The 26390-nt window shown below is 49.1% G+C and overlaps 6 protein-coding genes across 6 annotated transcripts; 4 read left to right on the top strand and 2 right to left on the bottom strand.

The window, feature by feature from the left end:
- Nucleotides 1–2888: 2888 nt before the first annotated feature.
- Nucleotides 2889–3266, top strand: N7458_004995 (uncharacterized protein; the record flags this gene model as incomplete). The annotated part of the gene is made up of 1 exon (XM_056908377.1): nucleotides 2889–3266. The coding sequence occupies one exon, from the start codon at nucleotides 2889–2891 to the stop codon at nucleotides 3264–3266; it is 378 nt and encodes a 125-aa protein (XP_056766995.1).
- A 1268-nt stretch (nucleotides 3267–4534) lies between these two features.
- On the bottom strand, nucleotides 4535–6075 carry N7458_004996 (Clr5 domain-containing protein; the record flags this gene model as incomplete). Its single annotated transcript, XM_056908378.1, has 4 exons — nucleotides 4535–4867; nucleotides 4922–5058; nucleotides 5106–5250; nucleotides 5374–6075. 4 exons carry the CDS (start codon nucleotides 6073–6075, stop codon nucleotides 4535–4537), a joined length of 1317 nt encoding a protein of 438 aa, XP_056766996.1.
- An 880-nt stretch (nucleotides 6076–6955) lies between these two features.
- N7458_004997 (uncharacterized protein) lies at nucleotides 6956–7404 on the top strand (the record flags this gene model as incomplete). Its single annotated transcript, XM_056908379.1, has 2 exons — nucleotides 6956–7329; nucleotides 7380–7404. The coding sequence occupies 2 exons, from the start codon at nucleotides 6956–6958 to the stop codon at nucleotides 7402–7404; spliced, it is 399 nt and encodes a 132-aa protein (XP_056766997.1).
- Nucleotides 7405–8105: 701 nt separating this feature from the next.
- N7458_004998 (uncharacterized protein) lies at nucleotides 8106–8642 on the top strand (the record flags this gene model as incomplete). The annotated part of the gene is made up of 1 exon (XM_056908380.1): nucleotides 8106–8642. The coding sequence occupies one exon, from the start codon at nucleotides 8106–8108 to the stop codon at nucleotides 8640–8642; it is 537 nt and encodes a 178-aa protein (XP_056766998.1).
- A 1246-nt stretch (nucleotides 8643–9888) lies between these two features.
- N7458_004999 (uncharacterized protein) lies at nucleotides 9889–11564 on the top strand (the record flags this gene model as incomplete). The annotated part of the gene is made up of 4 exons (XM_056908381.1): nucleotides 9889–10815; nucleotides 10864–11020; nucleotides 11140–11495; nucleotides 11535–11564. The coding sequence occupies 4 exons, from the start codon at nucleotides 9889–9891 to the stop codon at nucleotides 11562–11564; spliced, it is 1470 nt and encodes a 489-aa protein (XP_056766999.1).
- A 12081-nt stretch (nucleotides 11565–23645) lies between these two features.
- On the bottom strand, nucleotides 23646–23891 carry N7458_005000 (uncharacterized protein; the record flags this gene model as incomplete). Its single annotated transcript, XM_056908382.1, has 1 exon — nucleotides 23646–23891. One exon carries the CDS (start codon nucleotides 23889–23891, stop codon nucleotides 23646–23648), a length of 246 nt encoding a protein of 81 aa, XP_056767000.1.
- Nucleotides 23892–26390: the final 2499 nt, after the last annotated feature.

Below are 26390 nucleotides of genomic sequence, written 5' to 3' on the forward strand. Positions count from 1 at the left end.
GAGGCCCCGCTGCTCTCATGCGGCTACACTTGAGCACGGAAACTGCTGGAAAGGACCATCCGGTGCTCTTCGCCGAATGTGGTGCCTATAATAGCTCCGGCTGTGCGGACCCAGCACTGTACAGGAATTCCGATCATAGATTTCGGCAATACTCAGTGTCCCAACGGACAAGCGGTTCGGCGGCAGACGTGAACCTACATATAATCTCACAGGTTATCTTGCCCTGGACGCAAATCCTCTGCCTTTTCGTAGATAGTGTGTCTGAAATACAAGAGCTTCAGCGGCTGCTTGATCAGCCCCCTCACAAGATACAGGTGGGGTCCCATTCTGTTACCGTTCGCTTGAGAATTCTCATCGTTCTCACCACTTCTCAAAACTATGCTCCACACGAGCTGGCCGCGGCAGTGCCGCAGGACCATTCCGGTGACGTGCTTGCTCCTGAAGTCACATTTGTAGATCTACGAGATCGGTCCGAATTGTCCCCCATAGCTGCCTTTGAGCCATTGCGCGGCATTATTCTTGACAAACTTCAGTCAGTTCGGATTGAACAGACACAGGATGGAGTGCTGTTCTCTGCTACTCATCTTTGTGCACTCTGGAAAAGCAACTTGGAAACCAAGATGCGAAGACTAGACACTGCAGCGTTTGATTGTCTCCGCGTAGCGCGAAAGAATTATCTATCATCGCTGAGTAGAAAGTCATGCATTGTGGAGTTCTTGAGGCAAGCTCAGAAAATCGGTTGCGAGGCTGAGGATGTTAATACGTTTGTCGCTTCGGCCATTTTGATGGACGCCTATCCGCCAGGGATGCATTGTGAGTCTGCCCATTCCCTTACTTGTCGACCCTACCTCGCCTATCCCATGGCCGGCATGTCTCTAGCTTTCTGGCTTTCTTGGCTGACAATCTCAGCTTTCAATCCAAACCACGTCTTTGATGCGCTGTACGAAAGTGACTATACAGCTGCGTGGACCACGCAGAGTATTGGTGTGAGCCCGTCCGAGTTTTGCGATGGAGTGCTGGCTAGCTTCACGGATCTTTTCAAATCAACCGATCCAGTAACCCCATCTGCGGCTGTTCGACGACGCGTCCTAAGCAGATTTCACCGACGGTGGGGAGGCTTGTACTCCTCCACCAGTTGCTTCTTCTGCCTGACCCGGGCACCGGAACATATGTTGGCTTGTCGACATGCGATATGCGACAACTGCGTGGTAATACTTGGGTCCAAAAGCTCAGCCGCGGAGCACTACTTCGAGGTCATACAGTGCCCGATGTGCGGAGCCGAGGCTCATCTGGCAGTGCGACAGGTGCCACCAACGAAAGGGCCGAATATATTGAGCCTCGACGGCGGCGGCATTCGTGGAATTGAGCAGCTTGGTTTGCTTCGGTCTTTAGAGAAACGGTCGGGTGGGAATCTTCTGACAGGAGTATTTGACTTGTGCGTAGGCACCAGTGTGGGTATGTTCGAAGTTTCAGTTTGCCTCGCTGTTGCTGAGCTGGCCTTGAGTCGCGTTTTCCTGACACTCTCCCTAGGGGCTTTGAATATCATGGACTTGGTCTTCAACCATTCTACCGCAGACAGCAGTTTCCGCCGATTCCCCGACCTCGCACGAAAGATTTTCCAGCAGCCAGCAAAGCCGGTTCAAGCTCTCAAATGCCTAGTCTGGATCTCTGGTTTGAAGCGTCTTCTCCTGGATGGGAAGTATGATGATCATATGCTAGATGAAACCCTGAAGGCTGCGTTAGGGCCGGATCGCAGAATTTTTGACGTCGAAACAACATGCGGCACCAGGAGTCGGGTAGCGATCATTGCCAGCCGAATCTCGGACGGAAAAGCCTGCCTGGTGGCCAACTACCGTGGCATTGGTCGGCATACGGGGATGTCGGCGTACGAATTCTTGATTCCTCGAAGCCAAGATGAAAATCCATTATTGTGGGAAGTGTACGTGATCACCTCTATTTCTGTGAGGCCATTATCATGGGTAGAATCAATCTGACTGTCTTCTAGTGCACGATGTAGCGTGGCTGCACCAGGGTAAGAGCAAAACGGACCAGTTGCGGACAACGCTGATACATCTAGGTTTTTCCGAACTAAAAACCTCCCTGGGTTCGGCCCGCTGCAAGACGGAGGAGTACGAGCGAACAACCCGCTGTCGATCGCCCTGAAAGAGTCCACTCTTATCTGGCCTGGTCGAAACAAGCCCGATCTGCTGGTTTCAGTGGGCACGGGGTATACAGCGCCGGACCAACAGCCCCGCCACAAGGGGCCAGGTGGCATCTTGCAGGACGGGGCCGTTGCTCGCTTGATTCGAGCCACCGTATCGTCCCCCTCCATGGACGGTGAGCAGGCCTTTCTCGAGGCGCTGAACTATGTTTCCAGCCACATGCGGGCGGACATCTACCGTGTGAATCAATTGCTCCACGGACCGCTTCCGTGGTTGGACGACGTGGAAAAGTTGGATGAGTTGGCTGAGTACGGAGGTTAATAGCCATCACGAGTGCAAAAATGACCAATGGTTGTTTTTGTCCGGCAGAATTCCCGTTTTGCCCACTTAGCTGTGGTGTGGATAGTTATGCTGGTACCAGTCTAGCCTTATTACAACTAGCGTAATACCAGGGAGCGTCAATTATGCCTAATTAGGCTTTAGTTTATCCAGCACCTACAAACAGACCTAACGTCCTGTTGATCTGCCAACTCGTCTTCCTGCCCTTCTCTACCCAAGAAGCACTAAAACAAGCTGAGTTCTTCCAAATAACGTGTTTTCGCTAAAAAGCAACTCTCTTCTCTTCCTGACTAGTCAAGACATGCAAATTGAAGTTGATTGAGTCTCAAAATCGAAAAATATAACACGAAATGACACATCCTCTCCAGTCCTTCCACTCCGTCATCTATGTCATATGCTAATTACCCGCTGTTTGCCCTCCAGGTCTCCGAAACAGGTCCTGACGCAGTCATTCTCTCCATATCCGACTCTCGCAGCTGGTATCTCCGCCGGGTACGTGGTGGAGAGATCCCTGGCGGCACACGAGCTCGCTTTCGCCGCTGCGGCAGCGCCGCTGGCTGCGCCGGCGGCGGAGTAAACTCCACAGCTCTCCGCGGTGATAATGACCTGATAATTGCTCCTAGCGATGGGAGAGATGATGAGATAGATACCTCTGAGGGCGGAGGAGATGGCGCTGGAGCTCCTGCTGCCACAGGAGCTTCAGCTTCAAGCTTTATCGTCACTGGTTCAAGTCTTTTTCTCTTGATAATCAGGAAGACCTCATAACTATCCTTGATTTTGGTAAATTTCGTACAGAAGTCTGTGAGGAGCTGTTCATGATCTTCCCGCATGCCTAGGAACCATGGCTCCTTTTTATTCTTAACTACAGTTGCAAATCGAAATGTATCTCCTTGCTCACGCGTGTAATCCTCAGGATCGAGCTCCACTAGGAGCTCATTTTCGATGAAGTCGACGAAGCTATTGATAGTACCCGGTGTAAGGATTGGGGTAACTGTAGCTACTCATAACGAGGCAAATTAGTATATCTCTCTCTTGGCCGCGCGATCTCTCCATACTTAGCTTTTCAAGCCTATCTGGCTTTCCCGACCCCAAGTACCAATATAAATAGCAGTGGACGATTAATGAGACCGTTGCTGGTGCTGTAGGAACTTGAGGCCGCCCTCGACTGAGGCGGCTACCTCCAGAGCTTCTCCCACCAATAAATTGGCGCTAAATCGACTGCTGCTGGATCTGGCGCTGCCGTATCTCATTTGTCGTCCCTGATAAGGCCTGGAAGCGTGGTTCTGGGGTAATGAGGCTTCTCTGGTATAGCGTCGCCCTGGCCGAAGAGGATAAATTCTGTATAGAAGAGCTCGTACTATACGTAGGGGAGGTGATCTGGGCAGTAGAGATAGGACCATAAGCAAAAACATCTTCCCCGGTACGATGGGCCAGGGTATTCCGGTAGTTAGCCATAGAAACACAAGTGGGAGGGTTTCTGAGGAAGAATATCAGGTACAAAAATAATTTAAATATAAGAAGGAGCCGAGTTATCTTGAAACTGAATGAATTTCCTCTTGTAAAATTAGTACTTAGCGAAGATTTTATGACGAACTAAGGCGCAGATATCTTACCACAAGGGATCCAAAGACAGGCTTACTCAGCTTCCACGCCTTCATTAGATTTTAATAGCAATCCGGATAGCTCCGGAAGTATAGCATGTAACACGCTATGGCAGACCCCGGAGGATCATCCAACGGACCTCACAATCTTCAATTCACCCACATTCAAATAGGCATATTTAATACTACTCACTTTAGTACTAGTCAGGACGGAAGTTCCCCTGTTTAACACTTTATGTAGCACTATGATAACCTGGTCTTTTAGCGTTGAGACATGTATACGTAAGAAAGTTTATATACCGAACTACCTCCGTCGATCCCCTACCTCGTGGATACTAATTAGCTATCGTAAAATCCCAAGAGCGCGGTAGCACACGCTGATCAGCCTGAATTTAGATCTTGGGCCGAGATCCTACAGAGAGGTGCTGAAAACTAGCCTTCCTGTGCCTCTCCAGGCTCCCAATCCCATGCACCGAGGGGTTTCGTAGTAAGACAGAGCACTGGATGTTCATCTAATTGGTCATAAAGAAGAGCACGGCGGCGGAGTTCGAGATATTCGACCCGGTAAGGCTGGCTAACTTCCTCTGGAACACGAGACGGAGGATTATCAGGATTGAAGCCATTTCCAGGCCCATAAAGCTCGGCTCCAATCTCCTGAAGCTGCTGGTGGCACCAAGCAAGGACATCAGGGGGTAAATATTCATCTTTATCCCAGTCCCGGACGTCCTCCTGGAGCTCGCGAAGCAGCATCTGATCAACTGCGCGCTAGTAATCCGGCTTAGACGCATTAAAATAATTCATAAAAGGCTTCCCAGTAACGGCGTTCGGCCGTGACTTTTGCTTGCGGATATTATGAATATTCCAGGTCTTAGCGTACTCACCAATAACCCGGCGGAGCGTAGGCATATAAACCGCAAGAAGGGCGACCTGCTCAGGGATAGAGCCGGAGAAGAGACCTATAGAGGATTAGTACCAGCAGCGGATAGTGGGCAGGATGACTTACCTTGTTCCCGGAGCTCCCGGAAATATTGGTAATAGAGAAAAGTACACGACTTAGATAACTGCGCCCACCAAGCCTCTATTCTCTGGTTATCTGTGCTTCGCCCTAGCCAGAAACAGTCTCCATGGGCAGCCTCTGGATCGAACACCTGCCGCAGCGCCCATTATGCATCCCCAATAAGGGAGGTCTCCGAGCCGAGGTCAGACCGAATAATCTCCGGTTGGTAGGAGAGGTCGGCGAGGGTGTCAAGAAACTAAGAGAGAACGCTCACTGCGGTACGAGTACTAATTCCCACGTATATCCAGAGAATATACCGAGAGTACCCATCAATGGCAGCATAAACCTCAACCCCGAACTGCGCTAGCTTCATATAACCATCCACATGCCACACGAAATTCGGCCCAGGGCACCAATACTCGCCGCGGGAGCGCTGGAGATCGTATGATCGGCGGAGGAGTGAGTCAGGGCGAAGAGAGCGGTAGACTTCGAATACTCGGTGCTGTGGGAAAAGAAAACCATGCCGGCGAAGGTGGTGATAGAGAATCCGACGCCCATAGCCTTCGACATCGCCAATTCCAAGCTCCTCAGTCAAGAGAACCTCGATTTCGAGCCGTTGCTGCTGCCGCTGAAGCGGGCAGTTTGTACGAAGCTGAATTCCAAGCCGTTTTCGTAACCTTTCAAGCGTAGGTTCAGAGACCCGGAATCCCTCTTTCTGTAGCACTTCGAGTGTTTCTCTAGCCGATAAACCTGCCTCGGTAATTAGTGTGAGAAGGCGAGCGTGCAAAGCTTCATTTTGGCTAGGTAGTTGGCGCCGTAGGCCCCAGGAAGAAAGGCGAGTTTTGAGCGTGTGGAGTGAGATATTGACGCCGTGGCTTTGTATGATGGTCTGGATATTGGCAATACGTGCATTCTGAGAATATAAGAGAGTAATCTCCTCCCTGTAAGGCTCCAGGTCAATTTGAGGGCGTGGCATGGGAAAATAGAAGTTATTCATGTGAGCACAGAACAGTAGGAATTGCACTATGTTAAAATCAAAAGAAAGGATTGTCTGCTTCTGAAAAATACATAGTCATACGGTCTTGTATACTGTACACTACACTACAGTAGCGTACTGAATCGGAGATTCAGTAATGTAATTTATAGGCAAGTGAAACTATAAAATACCATATCCAATGCTACATTTTTATTCCTCTATATCTCAACCACCAGCGCTTTATTTTTGTTAAATTTTGAATTAACAGTTTTCTAAGCAAAAAGAATAATATGCCTAGATTTTGAGCTAGTGAGAGCATTATTTCGACGCGTTACCATAAAATACAGTATCATTTTGACCTTGAGACACGGATATATATATCGCCATGAGTTTTCTAAAAGTAAACTCTCAATGCACCAGTAGGTCAGAAACGCTATCGAGGTTATACAAGCCTCATATTTTATCCGAAAGACCCACGGCTTTTGAGATATGAAGTTGTTATTTATCGCATTTAGTATGGAGTTTTGGGGTGTTTTATTCGCCTGTGGATTATGTCACAGTATTCCGACCTGGAACGGTAAGCCTGTTCCACTCCATGCTGGCTAACCTAATTAGGGTAAGGCGAACAGGATAAACACTGCGGGCGGAAAAGGAGGCGGTATACAGATTGCCCAATCATATTGGATTCTGGGGTTTTTGCACTCGTGATGGTTATTAACCTCCGTAGGCTGAGTCATCATTCAGTGTGTCAGATGAGTTAGTTCGGGCCGTCTTGGTGACAGGGACATTATTCTTCGAACTTGATGGATGTCCAACGGTGAAACAGGGGATGATCTTCTGTGATGGTTCAATCCTCTGCAGGAGCACAGAACCTCGGAAGATGATCGGTCGGATTCTTGCTGAAATCCCGGGCGCAGAGTTCCAGATTGACCGTCAAGGGCCTCTGGGTTCAATTGGAGAGGACAATGGCTGTCATGACTGTGGATACTATCGCAAGAAAGTATCATTCACGGTCACTAGTCTCGAGGAAACCCTCACAATCCAAGTTGGAAATACCGAGTCTCAGACGCGACTGGGAGGCTTTCCTAAATCCGTTCAAAAGCTCTTGGATGAGCAACAAGTGCAGAGTTCCTTTGGCCGTTCAGATCACCGGACTGATGCCTGGCCGCCTACAAGACAATGCTTCTGTCGCCGTGGAACCAAGAGGCGGATCGCATTCGCCGAAACCCCCCTTGGGGAAAAGAGGAGGCGGTTGTGAGTCTTCGTGAGTCGTTGTGGAAACTCCGTTCGAATTGTCTTACCAGGGCAAGTCTGGCCTCCGAAAACTGACCTAGTAAAGACACCGCATTTTAGTGTGCCCGTTCCAGCATTTCATAAGAGATAGTAATTATAAGATACCGTTTACGAATGATGTTGTATATCTAAATGGTTCAATGACTACACTCAATCCTCACACCACCAAGTTAAGCTACGGTCATCTGTACATTTTGGACGGAATCTCTGCATGGAACCTTCCATCTTTACACATTCTCTATACCGAGGATACGCTATCTGAGTTTCCACTTCCACTGCTTCTTCTATCGGATGGTTTGTCGGATGTTAGTCGGATATCTAGAACGAATATGTTTGCGCTAGTAACGGTTCTTGAGGGGCTCGGTGTTGTCAGGAACATAATAGATTTGTTGGGGTTCGAGTGAGTCTTGTGCCATTGCTGTAGTCGTACAATGCATGAATTATTTACATGTTGAAATTTAAACTCAGTTCGCTTCCCAGCACAGTTTTGCCCAAACCAAGACAGACCGTAAGTTTTCTGAACGTTCAAGCATGACTGTCAGCGGATCATTATGCGACCTCTATGAGGCAAGGTGATTAGAAGCAAGTTAACTGGATGATGGTCTCCTGAAAAATAACCATGGCATTCACAATAAGGTGGCCATTCCTACAGTTGCGCACGAATGAATTTGTCATATATAATTTCCAGTAAGAAGAGTCATCACAGCCGATTTCACAGCTCACACGTTCCTGTCAACATGTCCGATCCCTTCGTATCGAAGGATGATGCTTCCAGTGTCTATAGCCGGTCGCCTGAATCGCCGAAACTGCCATCACTAGAGGAAGTAATACCTCCTTTCAAGTTCAACCTTCCTGAGATCAACACCCTTGATCACCAACTTGCAATGTCTCACGGGACCAGTATAGCCTTAGAAACTACGCGATCTCGGTTGCAGCGGTCCAAGAGCAGACACAGAATGTCGTTACCCGAGCTTCGAGACAGTAAGCTTCGCCAGTGGGAACAGCAAAGGCATGAAAACGAATTTTACGCTTCTTGCCGAGAAAATTTTCTCAGTCTGTCAAAGGCAGCATTAGAGGTCTCCCAACAGCTCATACTGCAATATCACTTTGAGCCTGAGGTGAATCCAGTGGGCAACATCCGCCTGCTACAAGCAATCCAAGCTTTGAAGGCCTCGCTGGACGAATCTAAACGGCGAGAGCTTGAGGCAGAACAAAATTGGAAGCGAGAGTGGAGGGTTATTCGTATCCAACGGTCCCGAAATTCATGGATCTAGCTCTACAGAAAATAGTATATAGCCTGTCTGTAAATAGTGGGTTAGCGTAAACCATCACCGGTCAAATGTTCTTTCTACAAATTATCTTCCAAACATATTCTGTGCAACCCAACATTTGACACACTTCGTAAAATATTTCGCATGACCTCACTCATGACAAGATAGAATGATCGCGAGTTTGCATGCACTGATTCGTCCCCGAAACTCTGTGGTGTGTATTTCTTTCAGAAGGATTGCCCGTCGGAGTGAATTGCCGTTGGCATGTGGAAGTGAAGACGACAATTACCCAAATATCATGGATCATTCCACCGCAGTTAGTTAGCTTCATGATTCTATTCCACATGCGGCTGTTTCATGAGGCTTCGAAGGCTGATAGACTTAGTAGGCTTATCATGGCACGTCTCTTTACCCGATTTCAGTTGTAAATGCATCACGCGCAGTCTTCGCCGATAGAGATTTCTAGCAGCCCCAGAGAGCGGAGCGGAGTGTCACGAGCAAGCTTGGCTTTGACTCGAAACCGAAACAAACGAAGGCCTCATATAAAAGCATCGAAAGCATCAACATCCTTCTCTTCCGGCAATACCTTCGTGCGACCACACTATGGCCCCAGTTTCCGTTAAACTCGCTCACTAGCTCTCAAGGGTCTCCCTCCCTGGAAAGTATGGTCTCTGTGTTGCTCTAATCCTTTTGGCTTGTCTGCTTTATCGCATTGGACGGGATTGTCTAGCTTAGTCCCTGAAGTTGCAACGTGCGGTCTCTTGGAGGCGATTCCTTCAGTCCCCAGTGCCCAGCATCCTATATCGTCTAGATATCCTGTCATATGTACATTGTCTCCTACTAACTGGCCTCTTGGCATCGAATGTCGTTGTTTTGGTCTTTGCCGCTCACTCTTTTGCCGAAGTGCAGAAGAGGGCTGGCTCAATGGCCGTCATCTACTTGTTTCCACTATTTGCCGGGCCCACGTTCAGCCAGATATCCAGTCTCTGTCGCTTAAGCCGGGATACCCTAGCGTGGGTCCACCGCTGGGTGGGTCGGGTATGTCTTGTCCACTGCGCCCTCCACGGCACCATGATAGTAGAACTCGCCCAACGGTCGACACCATTATCAGGTCCTCTTTTGACCGCATTCGGGGTAATTATTTAAATCTCTTTGTTCATCGTTTTCCGTTAGGCGCCACATTCAAGAAGCTTATGGAATATAGGCAGTGATTAGCTTTCTTGCAATGCTACCAATTACACTTGCCGTAATGCTGCGACGCCATCCTCAGCTTATGCTCAAACTTCACTATCTGTTGGCAATCTACGGCACAGCGTTGCTCGCATACCATCTGCGAATTGCTGGATCAGTCTACTTCTGGGTGTTGGTCAGCGCGGCGGGCCAGTGGGCCATGTCATGTGGGGCTTTGTGGGCACAAACAATGAGCGCGCTTCGGTCCTGGAAAGACGTCCGGCTCCAAGCTGAGGCAAGAGTATCCAAACAACTCCTCTGGCTCGAGATCTCGGCACCCCGACAGTGGAATATCCAGGCCGGTCAGCATGTACAACTGTGGATGCCGCGATCGGGGTATCGCTCTTGGCTCCATCTGCCGCTTTTCTATGTGGCGTATGTGGGAGAAGAAGAAGAGCAACAGCAAAATATTGGCTCTCACACTTCCAACCGCCGTCTACACTTTCTCGTGCACTACCGCCGAGGTCTCACCAAGAGACTCGCTTTACAGGCGGTGAAGGCCAATTTTAGCTTCCCGGTCTTCATGTTCGGACCCTTTAGACACCCGCCCTGCTTTGGAAACTACGGCACGGTCTTGTTTGTGGTTGAAGATATCGGCCTGTTTCGAATTCTGCCCTTCATTCAACAGCTGGTTCATAGCAGTCGCAGGAGAGAGACAGTAGTGCGGAAGCTGGAGATTCTGTGGGCGGTGGATTGGAGCAGTATCGTTGAACTGGAGCTTCTTGTCGAGCCCAGAATAGTTAAAGCATCTGTTTCGGCTAATCATGTCCCAGGGATCTTTGAGCGGTCCAGATATAAGTCGTGGGTCTGGGACAGCATCCAGCATCTTTTTGAACTCGACCGACAGCGCAATCCTGCCCTGAACTCTGGGGATACGCAAGCCTCGGTTAGTTCAGCGAGCATAGGTCAGCAGCAAACGGGGCTTGATGGGACCGGAGGGTTTAACGTAAGCGGGCATCGCTTTCTGAGTAGTCGTGCCGCTAACAACTCGCAGATTTTACAAATACGGATCTACTGTCCAGATGCTCCTCAGGAGTCCCACGGGCGATTTCCGCAATCAAGGCGTATTCAGTCTCTATTCGAAGACCTCATCGCAGCGAGGGAGGTCGAGGGGTACATTGATAGCCAATGTGGGAAGATGATAATCGCTGGTAGGGTGCCCTGGCACAGATGTCGCCGTAAATGATATTGTTCTAATAAACATGAGGCTGACTTTTCTTCTGCATTCCTCTCCGCCCTTTTTTGCATTCGATCACTGATGCTTTTGCAGTATGTGCGGGCGAATTCATCCAAATGGAAGTGGACCACGTGACGCGACCAAACATCAGCGAAGATCTGCGCTTAGTCAACCTGAGCCTGGAGCAAGCCTCTGGTTGGACAGGCGATGAGATCCCAAGCGGGCCACACGAAAGAACCGACGATCACCGCAACATACCTTCTGCTTCGCGGCCACCAGGTAGTACTTTCGGCTGTATCATTTCCCTTTCTCGCAGTCCACAGCTAATATCTACCTACCCGTGGTTAGAGGAGTTATCGGACATGAGCAGAGGCCCTCCTCTAGTGGCGAAAAATGGCACCTCTGATCACGATAATTTTGTCAGGCAGAGAATAGCCGAGGGGAGGAAAGTAAGATGAGAAGTTGTGAGGTGCTCCGTAAACGAACAGGTCTACCAGAGCTCGTGCGTGTTTACATGATAGTCTCTGGCAGAAGTTGAAGTAATATAACTTAGTGCCTAGTACCAGATTCCCTTTCGTCCACTCACAAAATTCTCCAACCCTAACCTAAGACGCGCTACTGAATATTCAGATTAGCTGCAGATAGTGGCTTGAAAACAGTACAGTCACTCTTCATTAGAGTGTACCAGAAGTACATCCGCAAAGTTGGTTGGGACAAGCCCCGACCGAATTCGGTTTAAGGCGATCGAAGCTGGGACTGAGAAAGAAGGCCTGAGTGTCTATGGGGTAATCTGCTTTCGACATCTACTATAGTCCTCAGGCGTCTTTAGTCCCGGGGGACTGAAGACTCGGCAGGTTTAAAGACACCTAAAACTTTATTGCGACCACAGCATAGGTCTTCGACTTTTGCACAGCTGCACGGAAAGCTCGAGTGGAATTTGAAGCCAGCAAGATGCTGTAGGACATCAGCCTCCAAGAAGTTGTTGCATTTATATAATCGTGGGATACAACTAGAAAGGCGTTTAATTACATGAAGCACAAATGAGCAGGGGACAAAACAGTATATGAAGGTGACCAGCTATTTGCACCCCGGCTCTTTGAGAATCATTTGTAGCTATATACCCCAGTTTCTATGTCTTGCTCAAGGTTGTAATATCGATTGGCGTTTAAAGCTTCCCAAAGCGCCTTGATCCAATCTAGGTTATCATTTTGCACCACAAAACAGAGTATGCATTGGAGTCGAATCTCATGGCTTGTGATGTCGAATGTCCCATGCGATCCAAGGTGAGGTGTTAGAGTAGTGGTAAACTGCCAAAGTGAAGTTGTCAGCATCCCCGGGGATAAGATAATTTCATAGTATAGGCACGTCATCATAATGGTGCTTACCCACCTCAAATAAACCTGTTTGAATGGACAACCTGGTATCCCGACCCGTCGAATCTAACAAAAGTGGGATAACTTCTTCCGAAAAAGTGATCGCCGTCATCATTTTCCGAGTCAGCGATGATGGGGAACTCCGCCAGGAGGCCGAGCTGGGTTAACACGCTTTCTTTGAGGGGCGTTTTAGGATATACTGGCTTGGGGCATGTACCCTGGTGGGAGCAGTATCCTATAATACTCTTCCTCCACGTGTCCAAATCGCCACATCCAGATATGAGTCCCCGTACGTCCTCAAACACTTCTGCAACGATATGAGCTATTTCAGTTGAGCGAATGTCTTCAGGTAGTTCCACTGCTAGTAGCCTTTCAATATGACGATGGTGTAGCGGCTGTCGTAAGCAGGAGCCAGATTTCCGAAGCCTCTGTTCTCCGTATTGGCCAAAAGAAAAGACTTCATTCCTGTAATCAGAGTCACTTACCTTCGGCGTGGGGAAACGGGATGTTGTAGTAGTTCGCAGAATCTAGCCGGGTGAGTGGCTGAAAGGAACCATGTGAACTTCGACGATCTAGGCCAAGACCATTGGTGGGCCTTAGGGAAAAAGTGTGTATGTCTAAAGGGGGAATCTGTTTTCGAAAACCACTACTGTATCAACATCATCATATGGGGAAGCATTCTGTTTGATTTTATTTGATTATTCTAGTCTTTCTAGATCGTTAAAAAGAAGAAATACCGGCCTTTTCGACGTCGCTGGAATGGTGCAAAAACTTATGTGAAGGGCCGCCAGAGCCGATTTTCTTGATACATTTCGGGAATTTCGGAGGCAGAGTCATCGATAGAGCTTCAAGACCAATCGAACTACTAGCAAAATGTGACTTTCAGGTTTGTATGAACATCACAAGCCTTGGTTGCATAATTATCATCCGGCTGGTAATATGTTGATTCACATCGATATACATGCATGGGGCAATCGACCGTCGCGCACCAAGCAAAATTAGGTTCAATCCGGACGCCATACTCGGCATCGGATGGGTCATTAATCTTTGAGAGATCGTAATATATCATATTAGCGGAGCGGCAGTCGACTTTGCTTCCATTCCCAAAACAGGCACTATACTCTATCTGGGTAACCTTTGAGCTTCCCCGGCTAGTCGATACCTTGAGACAGTTTCCTGTACCATGATGTGTAGGGCGAAATCGATCCCAAAATGTCCCCTGAGGCTTTATTTCTATATCGAAGTATGTGGTATTTGCTACCCCTTCAACATATAAAGGAAAGGAACAATTGTTGTAAAGAGAAATGCCACCTCTCTGGTTGTCACTGAGGCAGGTTACCAAGGTCAGATAAATCGATAGACTTAACGTATATAAAAGAGGTTTCCGTAGATACATTGTACTCGTTGTATTGAGTCAGTTAAAACGGTAGCCATCTGGAGGATATATAAGCAGCATATTGTCCGGCTGCAAAATTTGGTTTTCGTATCTAGTGTAACACAGTGTTCAGTGTAATAGAACACCTACCTTTGGGTATTAATATTTAACGATTGGATCTTGGAGGAGAACTTGAAAATGAACCCCGGGAAGCAATAGCTTCATAGACCTTTGGCCAGGTTTAACAAATACTCAAGGTATGAAATCCACTGGATCCGGTCTGTCTTTCGGTCTCAGAGATACCGACTGTAACTTGGATTCCTGCAACCAAATCTTGATTGTCTGCAAATGTGTTATATTGATGTCGAGCATATCAAGCAATTCCGCTATGGCATATGAATTGGTTGAAAAGACAGATAGGGTGGACACGCGCCTCATGAAATACATTTTCTCCACTTACCCATTAGTAGTCCCATATTTTAAACTAGACAAATGTCGGTCTTGAATAACAGTAGATCGGTGACTCAAGATGAATCCAAATCCGAAGGAATCCATACGGTACCAAGTACTCAAGAAATTCTGACTCCGGAGCATCTGTGAAGCTGTTCAGGAAGATGGCTTTGAAGTAGTGAGGGTTTCACCACAATCCAGCTGCATTGTCGAATCATGAAACAGACTCAATAGTAAATTAGCTAGAATGCTTGCATTTTGTTAATGTGTACCTGTTGCTTCTACGCGAAGTTGAAATCCTAGTTAGCCATGCTCTCAGGGAACTTGAAGCAACGTAAGAGTTCAAATCTGTCGGTACAGTATGTTCAGCTACGTACTTCGTACACAATTAAGTATCCACTTCTTGTGTATTCTTTGAGTAAATCATTGGTCCATTCATATCTCTACTTCTCCATCGGAAAAATGACCCCGGGACCCACCATCTCCCCTCGGGAGGGCTATCTGTCGGTTGCTGGTCCTCTGCCGGACCGATGTATCCTGACACAACTTGAACAGCTTGATCCCTATGTTTGGTACAGTAATGAACTCATGCAATGGACTAAAATACAGTCATTCTCGAAATCGCCTTGACCAATATACACTGAGAAACTCTTTCCCAACCCCACCGCCAAGCCCTTAGCGCAGATCATTTATTGAGCAACCGCACTTAGTTGAGGGCCGTCGTAAATTGCGACTTATATAGTACAGTGATTTATAGCCTAGGAATCAAGGCGCAGACAGCAATCTTACAGCAGGGAATACAATACCCTACAAATATATTTTACCACCGTCCTCAACTAAGTGTGGTCTGCTCAATACATGATCTGCGCTAAGGCCTTGGCGGTGGGGCCGAGAAAGAGAGTCTCAGTGTGTACTGGGCAAGGCGATTTCGAGAATGACTGTAGTGATTGAGCCGATTTCGAGAACGACTGTAAGCTGTGGACTAATGACCGGTACTTACAGAGAGAATTGGAATTGACGACCTGGTTGATACTATTGCGATATAAATTGTGGTTTGTGTACCGAGCGGGATCTAACCCCAGACCGATGGCGGACCCACCTGCGGGGCCTCCCGAGGCCACACCCACAAACACCCAGGAGATCAATTTCTCGGTCGAGAATTTCCAGCCAAGGGTGACCAACATCGCAACGCGAGTCACAAGAAAGAGAGGACGGCACAATGAGAGCTATGCACCCGAGGAGAGTACCGGCAGGGTCACCACGCGGGAGGTGTGGAAGCTCATCGACGAGCTGAAAGACATCGTCCACCGCCAAACCACGCTCATAGAATCAACCAAAACCGAGCTCCAGGAGGTTAAACGCGGACAAAGTGCACTCCAGGAAGAGAACAAGAAGCTCCATGAAGAAGTCAAAGCTCTGCGGGCACAACTCGACCGTCTGCCGCCGGCGCCCCTGACTCGGTCGTGGGCCGCCGTAGCGGCTAGTGCGGGCAATAGGAACCCTCAGCCGAACAGCCAACGCCCAGATAAAGACCAGAATTGTGTCCGAATCAGCACCCAACAGTCTCCCATTGACGCTCCCGAAGCGGAAGTAACAGTGAACGGATTCGGCCGATATATGCCTATCCCCGCTGCGAACAACCGTATCAGAACGGCGCTGTTAAACGCCCCCTCTACCCAAGATGTGCAGGTTGCAGGAATCGGTACTACTAAGACTGGATACGTGATCCGGTTCAAAGACCCGGCGTCAGCCGAGACAGCGCGTAAAAATAACGAATGGCTACACGAATTAGGCAACGAGACTAAGCTAGTCAAACCGCGATTCGGGGCAGTCGTACACCACGTACCAACAGGAGGACTGAACCTAGAACGAGACAAGGAAAGGGCTATCCAGAAGATCATAGACGAAAACGACCTCCAGGGGCACGGGTTCCGAATTGAAGATATCGCCTGGCTGAAGAAACGAGACAAAATGCTAGGTGCATTCGGATCTATGGGCATCTGGTTCGACTCAGCGGAAGCGGCGCAATGGCTGCTCGACAACGGCCTTGTGATCGACCAACATTGCGTTGGACGGGTGGAGAAATTCGAAATCAAGAAGAAGCGGTGCTTCCGCTGCCAAGGGTTCGGTCACCTTGCATAGTCGTGTAAGGAAGACCCCCGTTGCGGCCACTGCGGCGGCCAGCATGAACGATCACGATGCCCACCGGGCATTAGAGCACACTGTCTGGACTGCAGTGGTGAACACGCCACCGGAGACCCCCTATGCCAGAGGCCGGCCAGCGCTCCCACCCCACAATGTTAGAAAACAACCTCCGAGTTCTACAGTTGAACATGATGAAATCGAGGGCGGGGATGGAAGCCCTCATCAACGATCACCAGAGTCAGAACCTAGACGTGCTTTTCATCCAGGAGCCGCCTACCACCGCATACCGAACACATGTGAACCACAGTGCATGGCGGCTCTACCTGCCGACGGTGGAGAGCGACTCGGTCCGATTTCGAAGCCTCATTTACGTGAACCGAAAACTCTCAACGTCCTCCCACCAGCAGCTGCCATGTAACCACCCGGACCTGACCGCCGTCAAGGTCTGGACTGCTAATACCCAAATCCTACTCTTCTCAATCTATATCCCACCGGTGCCGATACACACACCTGAGGAAGCATCGGCAGCACCGGTACTATCAGCCATTCAAGACACGATACAAAACACCCTCCAAAACGACAGCAGGAGCGCTTGCCTTATCCTCTCCGGCGATTTCAACCGTCACCACCCAGCGTAGGGCAGTAACTACATTCAGCCTCGATTCGTCGAGGACGCCGGCGAGCTAATCGACTTCTTTCAAAACAACGGCCTCCAAAGCTGTCTACCCCGGGGCACGGCGACTTTCTAGTCGCTAAGCCACCCGGGGAGAAACTCCACCATCGACCAGACCGTGACCGACAGACCCGACCTACTCATTAAATGCCACCTCTACCACGACAACTATGGCTCCGACCATCGAGCAACGTACTCAGAGTGGAACCTCCGAGCACGGCGTAACCCCGCCGTTAAGGCAAGAAAAGCCTATGATCGAGCCGATTGGGAAAAGATTGGATAGGAGGTGTGGAGACTCATGAGACCCTGGGAGACCCCGACTACAATCGAGGCATTAGATGCTACGGTGGAAAAGCTCACAGAAGAAACTGCAAAAACGGTCGACCGTCATACTCCAGACCTCCGGCCGTCTCCCTACGCAAAGCGGTGGTTCACTGCCGATTTGAAATCTCAACAAAAAGAGGTGAACCATGCACGACGCAAATGGCAAGAGAGCTGCGTGACGACGGGGCGGGATGACCCCTACACTATAGCGCTCTTCGAAGATATGCACCAGAAGCGACGGACGTGGACGCGAACAATTGAGAAAGCTAAGACATCACATTGGCGACAGTTTCTTGACGAGGCGGGCGAAGGAAAGCTATGGAAAGCGGCAACATACATGAAACCACGAGACTCCTGGGGCTGTATACCCGCCCTCAAAGTAGGCGACCGAGAGGTGACCGATAACCAAGAGAAGGCTCAAGCCTTTATAGACTCGTTCTTCCCTCCTATGGCGCCTGCTGAAAGGGAATCCTCAACGGAAACCCCAGCCGAACTCCCATGGCAACCGATCTCCGTGGCCGAAGTCTACCGCTCTCTGAAATCAGCAAAGGGCTCGTCGGCTCCAGGAGAAGACGGTCTCCCGATGCTGATCTGGAAACGCCTCTGGAGACACCTAGGATATTTTATCACCCGGATCTTTGCAGCGTCGATCGAACTAGGATACCACCCCCAGAGGTGGAGGGGCGCCCGGATTGTGGTGCTGCGGAAACCCGGGAAACCAGATTACTCACTGCCAGGAGCCTATCGCCCGATTTCTCTCCTCAATACACTCGGCAAACTACTAGAGGCAGTGATAGCTAAGCGGCTGTCCTATCTCGCGGAGCACTACGGACTTCTCCCAGACACTCAGTTCGGGGGACGCCCGGGACGTACCACCGAGCAGGCCCTGCTGATATTGGCTAACGCAATCGACCGAGCGTGGTATGGACAAAGAGTGGTTACCCTAGTGGCCTTCGACCTAAAGGGAGCATTCAACGGGGTAAACCAAACAAGCCTAGATGCTCGCCTCCAATCTAAGGGAATCCCCACCGTCGCTAGGAGGTGGATCGCAAGCTTCATGAGCGGACGGCAGGCCAACATTAAATTCGATGACTACAGTTCAGAGGTAGCACCACTCCACAACGCTGGATTGGCGCAAGGCTCCCCCTTTGTCGCCTATCCTCTTTGCATTCTTCAACTGCGACCTCGTCGATCAACCAGTCGACTACCACGGCGGGGCATCGGCCTTCATCGACGATTATTTCCGCTGGCGGGTCGGCTGGTCCGCCGAAGAGAACTTAGCGAAAATTCAGTCCGAGGATATACCACGGATCGAAGCGTGGGCTCGGAAGACGGGGTCCAGCTTCGCAGCGGAGAAGACCGAACTCATCCACATCACTAGAAAGAGAAGCGAACAATGCCAAGGCCAGATCACCATGAACGGTACAGCCATCACACCGTCAACAACCGCTAAGCTCCTGGGTGTGATCTTCGACCACGAGCTACGGTGGAAAGAACACGTGCAACAAGTTGTCAAGCGAGCTACTAAAGTCAATATTGCACTGGGAGGACTACGACAGCTCCGTCCGGAGCAAATGCGTCAACTATATCAAGCGTGTGTCTCACCGATTGTCGAATACGCGTCGACGGTCTGGCACGACCCGCTTCGGGACAAAACGCACCTTCGACACCTACGCACGGTGCAACGAGCAGCGCTTATCCGGATCCTTTCTGCCTTCCGGACCGTGGCAACATCCTCGCTCGAAGTCGAAGCACATGTGCTGCCAACCCATCTTCGATTGCGCTATCGCGCTCAAACCACCATCGCCAAACTCCATACGCTACCACGGAAACACCCTATATGGGACACCTTGCTTCGCGCTCAGAGACGACGGAACAATATCGGGTCGTACGCGCGATTCCCACTTGCAGAGGCCCTAAAAACAATGTCCTTAGAGAGATTACACGAATTGGAAATGATCGATCCAACTCCCCTTCCCCCGTGGCGAACCGAGGCTTTCTCGAACATTGAGATCGAACCTGACAGAGAGACCGCGATAGAGCAGGCGATAGCGGCACGATCCAAGTCGGACATCATCGTCTACTCAGACGCTTCAGGACGCCACGGTCATCTTGGCGCAGCCGCTATAGGATTCAACAAGAACTCACCGGAAGCAACCGAAAACCTACAAATCCAGGTTGGCCCGATGGACCGATGGGCAGTACATGCTGCCGAACTGCTTGGGGTCTTGTACGCGATCACCCTCATCAACAAGATCGCCCTCCAACATCGAAGATCAATAGACACGCGGGTCAAATCCGCGACCATCCTCAGCGATAGTATGTCAGCTTTACAAGCAATCCAGAACCCAGGGAACAAGTCTGGACAACAGATTATCCACACCATCCTACGAACAGCCACGAACACCAAAACCCACGGCATCGCGGTTCGTCTACAGTGGGTGCCCGGACACTGCGACGAACCCGGAAACGACACAGCAGATCGGCTAGCTAAAGAGGCGGCCATACCAGGCCAAACCCACCCATTTTCCCCGTTGCTATCGCGAGAGAGGGCCCACATCAGGAACGGCATCTACGCCCAATGGGAAAGCGAATGGAAAGAATCCCGCGATAGCAGCCACCTTCGCAAGATCGACAACGCACTGCCAGCCAAATACACGAGACAGCTCTATGGAAACTTACAACGAAACCGAGCGTACCTTCTGATGCAGCTACGGACAGGACATTGCTGGTTATCAACATACGCCAAGTTGTTCCGTCACCGCGACGATGACCGGTGTGTCTGCGGCGCACGGGAAAGTGTGATCCACGTCCTCCTAGACTGCCCTGCGCTGAGGCACCTACGTAGGGAACTGCGGGAGAAGGTTGGAGACGCATTCAACAACATATCAACTCTCCTAGGAGTAGGAGGACCTAGAGGAGGCGATACTGCTCCGCGTGCCAAGACGGTGGAGGCTATCTTGGACTTCGCAGAAGCATCACAACGGTTCCAAAGTCGCGCGCCATGAGGGCAGCAACCCAAATAACGGCTACGAGGCCACGACAGGCCCCAACGAGGCTCTAAGTTCGTTTAAGAAGTGATACAAGACACATAGAACTGCGGGAGAAGGTTGGAGACGCATTCGACTTCGCAGAAGCATCACAACGGTTCCAAAGTCGCGCGCCATGAGGGCAGCAACCCAAATAACGGCTACGAGGCCACGACAGGCCCCAACGAGGCTCTAAGTTCGTTTAAGAAGTGATACAAGACACATGTACGTACATTGATATATAGTTGTGGTAGGCTGCATATCGTTCGCGAGGGGTCAGCGTAAATGAAATCATCCATCCATCCATCCATCCATCCATCCGACTGTACAAGCCTATATGGGGTCGTATATGGCGCAGGATGGGATCGGTCGTGGGCTGTTGCAAACTAGCAGTCGAGGGATGGGAGCAGGAATAATAGCTGATTAGGTGTAGGCGCTGACCTGCGGAGGTGATGATGCTAAACGACTGCTTGATCAACCCGTCTGGCTTATATCGATATCCGGCGGGGCATTCGTCCGTCCCAGCCCCTTGATCCTCATCACTGCCGAGTACGCTCTCCGGCGTCTTCACTTCCCGCGACACCGAGCTCTGAGAAACGCTACTGTGATCCCGCTTGCCTTCCATCTCGCGATAAGTCAGGAGGTTGCTCGAGACTCGACTAGCACTCCATAATTTGCTGTCAGTCCATCTCCGCATGCCCGCTTCCCGCTCATCCCACACAAATACGGAACCAGATCGAATCGATTGACGCTCCTTGTCTGATAGTCGTCGCTGTACCCGAGGCAAAAGACCAATGCGACATGCTTCGAAGAGTATGATTGTATCAGCCGGCGTTCGGACGTGACCGTAGTACGTCTCCATCGAAACTTGCAAATCAGCCGAAGACTTAGATGGGTGAGTGGTTCTGCGCCAAGGGGGTCCTCGACGGCTGGAGGATTCAAGAATACTAGAGGTTTGTTGGGGTCTTTAGGTCGTCACACCAGGATGAGATCAACGATATTGGGCGGCGTGGAATGTGTGAAGCAGTATGGGGGCAAGGCGAGGGAAGGTCCGGTAGGGGAGAGAAACAGCATCAAAATCAAACTCAATCAGGTTGAGAGACCCCAATCCATATAAGAGGACAAGATCCGACGAGCTGAGGATCGAATACGAGGTAGGCTGATCAGTGTATGATGACGAATTCCCAGACGTCTTTACACTCTAGTACTGAGGAAACCCATTGAGATGAGTGATTTGAAGGACTGTTCAGGAGATCGCTGTTGAGAGCGTCTCTTAAGCTGAGGGGCAAGGATTGAGATGTTACAACAACGGTAGTGTATTAGTTATTCGTACCAACCACTAATGTCTTTTTTCCATCACTAGATCTCCCATTATGTGAATGTATTCGACCAAGACATTCGGTTACTGTGTGTCGATGATTTGCGTAATCGGCAGGTCAGGTAACTAAGTTACCCAATGTGGGGTCGGTCCCCTTGACTGATCTACTGTAAGAGTGGTATCTGTCGGAACCGAGGCGCTTAAGACCATTTTGCTGTATGAGAGTTCGGACCATCGCTACTGGCAGGCCTTTACGGGCAAATTGGCTTATGTGGAAACATCATGCTCGCAAAGCTCACAAAGGAATTTTGGGTTCATGTGTCGACGCATTCAAGAGGCTTCCCTCGCCCGTTTCGTTGGGATTTTTCTTTTCCAGTTCTGTGAACAATGCATGATACTGTGATTGGTTCTCTGGGGCAATCGGATGATCGGTCAAAACTCCCGGATTCCTAATTACACATTCTCAAATCATCCTCCTCCCCGTCCTCTCCAATTTGCCCCTGCCGAGTTCGACCGACTACTTGAAAATACACCGATATGAGATCAGTGGATTCGCTTCGCCAACCTTCACTGAACCAAGGAATTCACTATAGTCGCTCCAAATGAATATTCCGCATACCAATACTAATGCGGAATTATCCGTCGCCAGATCCTCTTCTGTCAAGAAATCCGAAAAGAACGACGACAGAAGTCCAGGTTATGCCCGGCATGCGACAGATATGATACAACAGTAAGATTATTTCCACAATCGGATCCTACTTTTACTTACGACACTCTCTAGACATATTCAATCTGTCCAGGCGTCTTTGAGCATGATCAGGGAAGCTATCGACCATTACGACCACCATTTAAAACAGCTAGAATCCGAAAACGAAATTCTGAAGGATCATCTCGACAATATTCAAGGGTCAACATCTTAGGAAAAGCTGGGCCGGGGTTGATGGCACGGAACGTTTTTGAATTTCGTGGGATCCAAGAACGCCGAAATAAGAAGCCACAGTATGGCCGCCCGCCCATCTCCGAATCAGCTAACTTCGGATCGTTATCACCTACAGTAACCCGCGCACTATTACAGTATGCATTACCGACAATCAATACTCACTTACCAAACGGTGTCTATTGGCCGCGAAGTAACTGTGGGAACGGTATTCATGATTCTAGATAGGCGATCTTCGATATAGGTTTGCCTTTGAACAGATGCAGAGTCACACGTTGCCAGCTAGTCACTGTTACAGTAGTAGGTAATAACCAGGGGCAGCTCGTTACTGTGCTAAGTACACTGTATGTATTCGGTATCCGCGGAACGAGGTGTACTATAGTAGTAGTACATGTATAATCTCGCAATCGTACGTAGCGTTGTCTTTCAGGTCCAACATGTGCTTCAGTCATTAAAGATGATACTCAGGTCGGGCCAGGTAGACGGCCGAGTCAGCACCTAATGTTGCTCCCTGGTATGATGGGTTACCGTGAGGTGAATCGTGAAAATAATAAAGGCAGCCCGAGTAACAAGTGCAATTAATCGCGAAGAGGTAAACTAGGTACATGAATGAGTGTCTTACACTATGTCCTTGGCGTCTCTTCTCAGGTGTACTGCTAGGAACTAGCCTCACAGAGTCGCCGTCGACTATAATGTGTGGGCTACCAAAATTTGAATATGCTATTCTTTGTACTAAGTTACCTAAAAAATAATTCAGAATGTAACTGGGATGCCAGGAGCATCATCCTTAATAATGTTGGTGGTGTAATACTTGTGGACTGACTTCCGAAGATGGGCTATCTCGCTACAGTATCCGTACAGGAATGTTTAGCTGTCATGACTTATAATAACCAAGTCTTTTTGTTGCCCTGTTGAAAGTAGAACTTATGGACCTCTAGATATGGGGAGTCAGTGATGATCCATTAATCCCGTATCCTAAGACTGCTCACTCTGATCTTCCAACAGCACAACCTCTTCGTTGGGGAGGAAGTTCATATCTTCAGCAATTTCGCACAGCAGGTCCCAGGTTTGGCCATATTGGTTCTCAACCGTGAGGCGAACGTTTTTCACCTCTCCTGTGAAACATTTTCCAAGGTAATCTGTCTCATCACCCTCTAGATAAACATGACTAACCGGGACTTCCGTGGAGATGATATTGTTGTTAAACCTGGTTCTAGGCATCGTGGGATACTGTGATATTCTCAGAACAATAAAGAGGCTCGAGGAGGAGGATAACTATGTGAGGCTGAATCCTGACTTGATCAAAATTCATGTCTATCAGTCTCTCACTTTGCGTTGGGATGTCCATCTGAATCGACCCTCAAGATTCTTCTCACCTTGGAGCCTTGGGACCCTAATGAATCCGAGAAATTCGCGATCTGAACCAAGGCAAATGAGACCAGACCTCAGAAAATCAGCTGATCATTTCTCTAAGTAGGCTCGTGTTGGACAGGAGTTTTTACCAGACCAAAGAGTTCCGGCCGAGTGCGGCAATTCCTCGGAGTTTGGCTAGCCCCGTGTTCGCTTTCGGATAGTATTTCCTTGGCATGATTAACCTTGGAATAACCAGTAGACGAATCGAAATGTTCGACGTATCCCCTCGTCCGTCCGGGAAGGACAATTAGCGTATTTTACTAGGCTATACTAGCGTATATGAATAACGCGTACTAATTGGCTAATCGCGGTCACAATTCAGTATGGTAATTAATCAGGCCTAATCGACTAGCTAATTCTATGAAATTCGTCCCAACACTGCCCTTTTACACATAGGCTTACACTGCCGCATTCTAAACAACCAGATCTTGACCGATTGGCCTGTTGGCCTCTTTTGCCCTTTTCTCTCTTATACTGACACCACACACAAGCTTTTCGCCTATCGAATTGAATTCGCTGGTGGTTTATACCAGGTACTGGCCTTGGTACTGGCGAAGGTGCAAAGGCAAAGAGCTGCTGGTAGAGCTTTCGCCGAAAATCTAGCTGACTAGATAGCTCACTATCCCCCTGTTGCTTCTTAAAGATATATTGAATGCGGTAAGCATTAATAATTGCAGCATCAATAAAGAAGAAAAGCAGAGGGAACCAGACACGCTCGCACTTTCGATGAATTTCATAAGAAGCCCTATACTGATTTGCAATATCCACACCACCCATATAGTGATTGTAGTCATTGATAGCAGTAGGAATCTCGAGCTCCTTAGTTATCTCATCACCAAAAGGTATACGCGAGATAGCTGCATTCGTAGAGGTTGGTAATGGCCGCTTCCGCTTAGTAGGAGTGTATATCTGTGGCGAGTGGATAGTAGATAGTAGAAGGACTATATTATTGTCCTGCCAAGCAAGACATAGAACCCCTTCAGCCTCTGCTGCATAGAGTGTACCCCATGGGATCGTCTTAATGTGATCCTTTAGCTCAACGAGCTGAGAAGGTATCCCATTTTGAGGGCGGGTAGTACCACATGCACCACATTGAATATCTCGAAGCTCTTTGAAAAGGGCTACCGAGGTAAAGTAGTTATCTAAGTAGACAATATAGGGTGCTAGGGTATGCGAATTGGCCGGCGAATTGGCCGGCGAATTGGCCATGAGGTTGGTATGCGAATTGCTCATAGGGGTAGCAGGAAGATTAGCCATCGAATTGGCCATGAGATTGGTATGCGAATTGCTCATAGGGGTAGCAGGAAGATTAGCCATTGAATTGGCTATAAGATTGGTATGCGAATTGCTTATAGGGGTAGCAGGAAGATTAGCCATCGAATTGGCTATAAGATTGGTATGCGAATTGCTCATAGGGGTAGCAGGAAGATTAGCCATCGAACTAGCTAGGCCAGGAAGCTTCTTGACCATCTTAAGCACCATTCTTGCCGTAGGGCTAAGGCCTTCATATTTAAACATCTCCGCGATCCCCCATAGGCGGCTACTCCATGTAAATGTCCAAATATAGCCATGTTCTGCGAGGGCAAAGATCTTATAACCTTGTTGAATTGGCTTATTAGGCATCTTGACAGTATGCTTCGTACGGCCAAAGCAGCGAACCATAGTCTCATCGATAGAGATATTAGAACCTGGTTGGTAGTGCTTTTCAGCAGCCTCTTTGAAGAAGAAAGCCAGAGGGTCTAGCTTATACCACCACTGCTTCTTATCCTTCTCCGATCGTATCTCATCTTCGTCAGGGTGAGATATATGAAGATAGCGCTTAATCTGTTCAAAGCGCTTAAGGGTCATATAAAGCGGAGGAGTATGTAGTGGTCCTTCTCGTCTATCTTGCGCCCAGTAGAGATCAATGCGTGGCTCAGGGTGAACACCCATATAAATAAGAATACCAAAGAAGACCTTGATCTCTGCAGTTGTAGTATCCTTCCACGCGCGAGTAGTAGTAGTAGTGGCAGTGGTAGCTAGCTTCGCTAGATTTCGCTGCGCGTATGCATTGGTAGATTGGCTGATACGATCGAAAATCTCTTCGCTAATAAAGAGTGTAAAGATCGCGTATGGGCTATCTAGGTCAATGCTAGTAGGTAGGTGCAGCCGTGGAGGTTCGGAGGAAGGGATCAAGGGCTTTAGCTGCCGAGAGAGTTCTTCCTTAGTAGGTAATTCGGCAGTAATCTCGTCAAGCGTGCGCTTCCGTGTAGCCTTAGTAGATTTCTTTGGAGCCATGGCAGATTTATTGGCAGGTTGGTAGGCAGG

Source organism: Penicillium daleae, assembly GCF_028827525.1.
Source record: "Penicillium daleae strain IBT 16125 chromosome Unknown utg000005l_segment0_segment0, whole genome shotgun sequence".
Classification (NCBI taxonomy): Eukaryota; Fungi; Ascomycota; class Eurotiomycetes; order Eurotiales; family Aspergillaceae; genus Penicillium; species Penicillium daleae.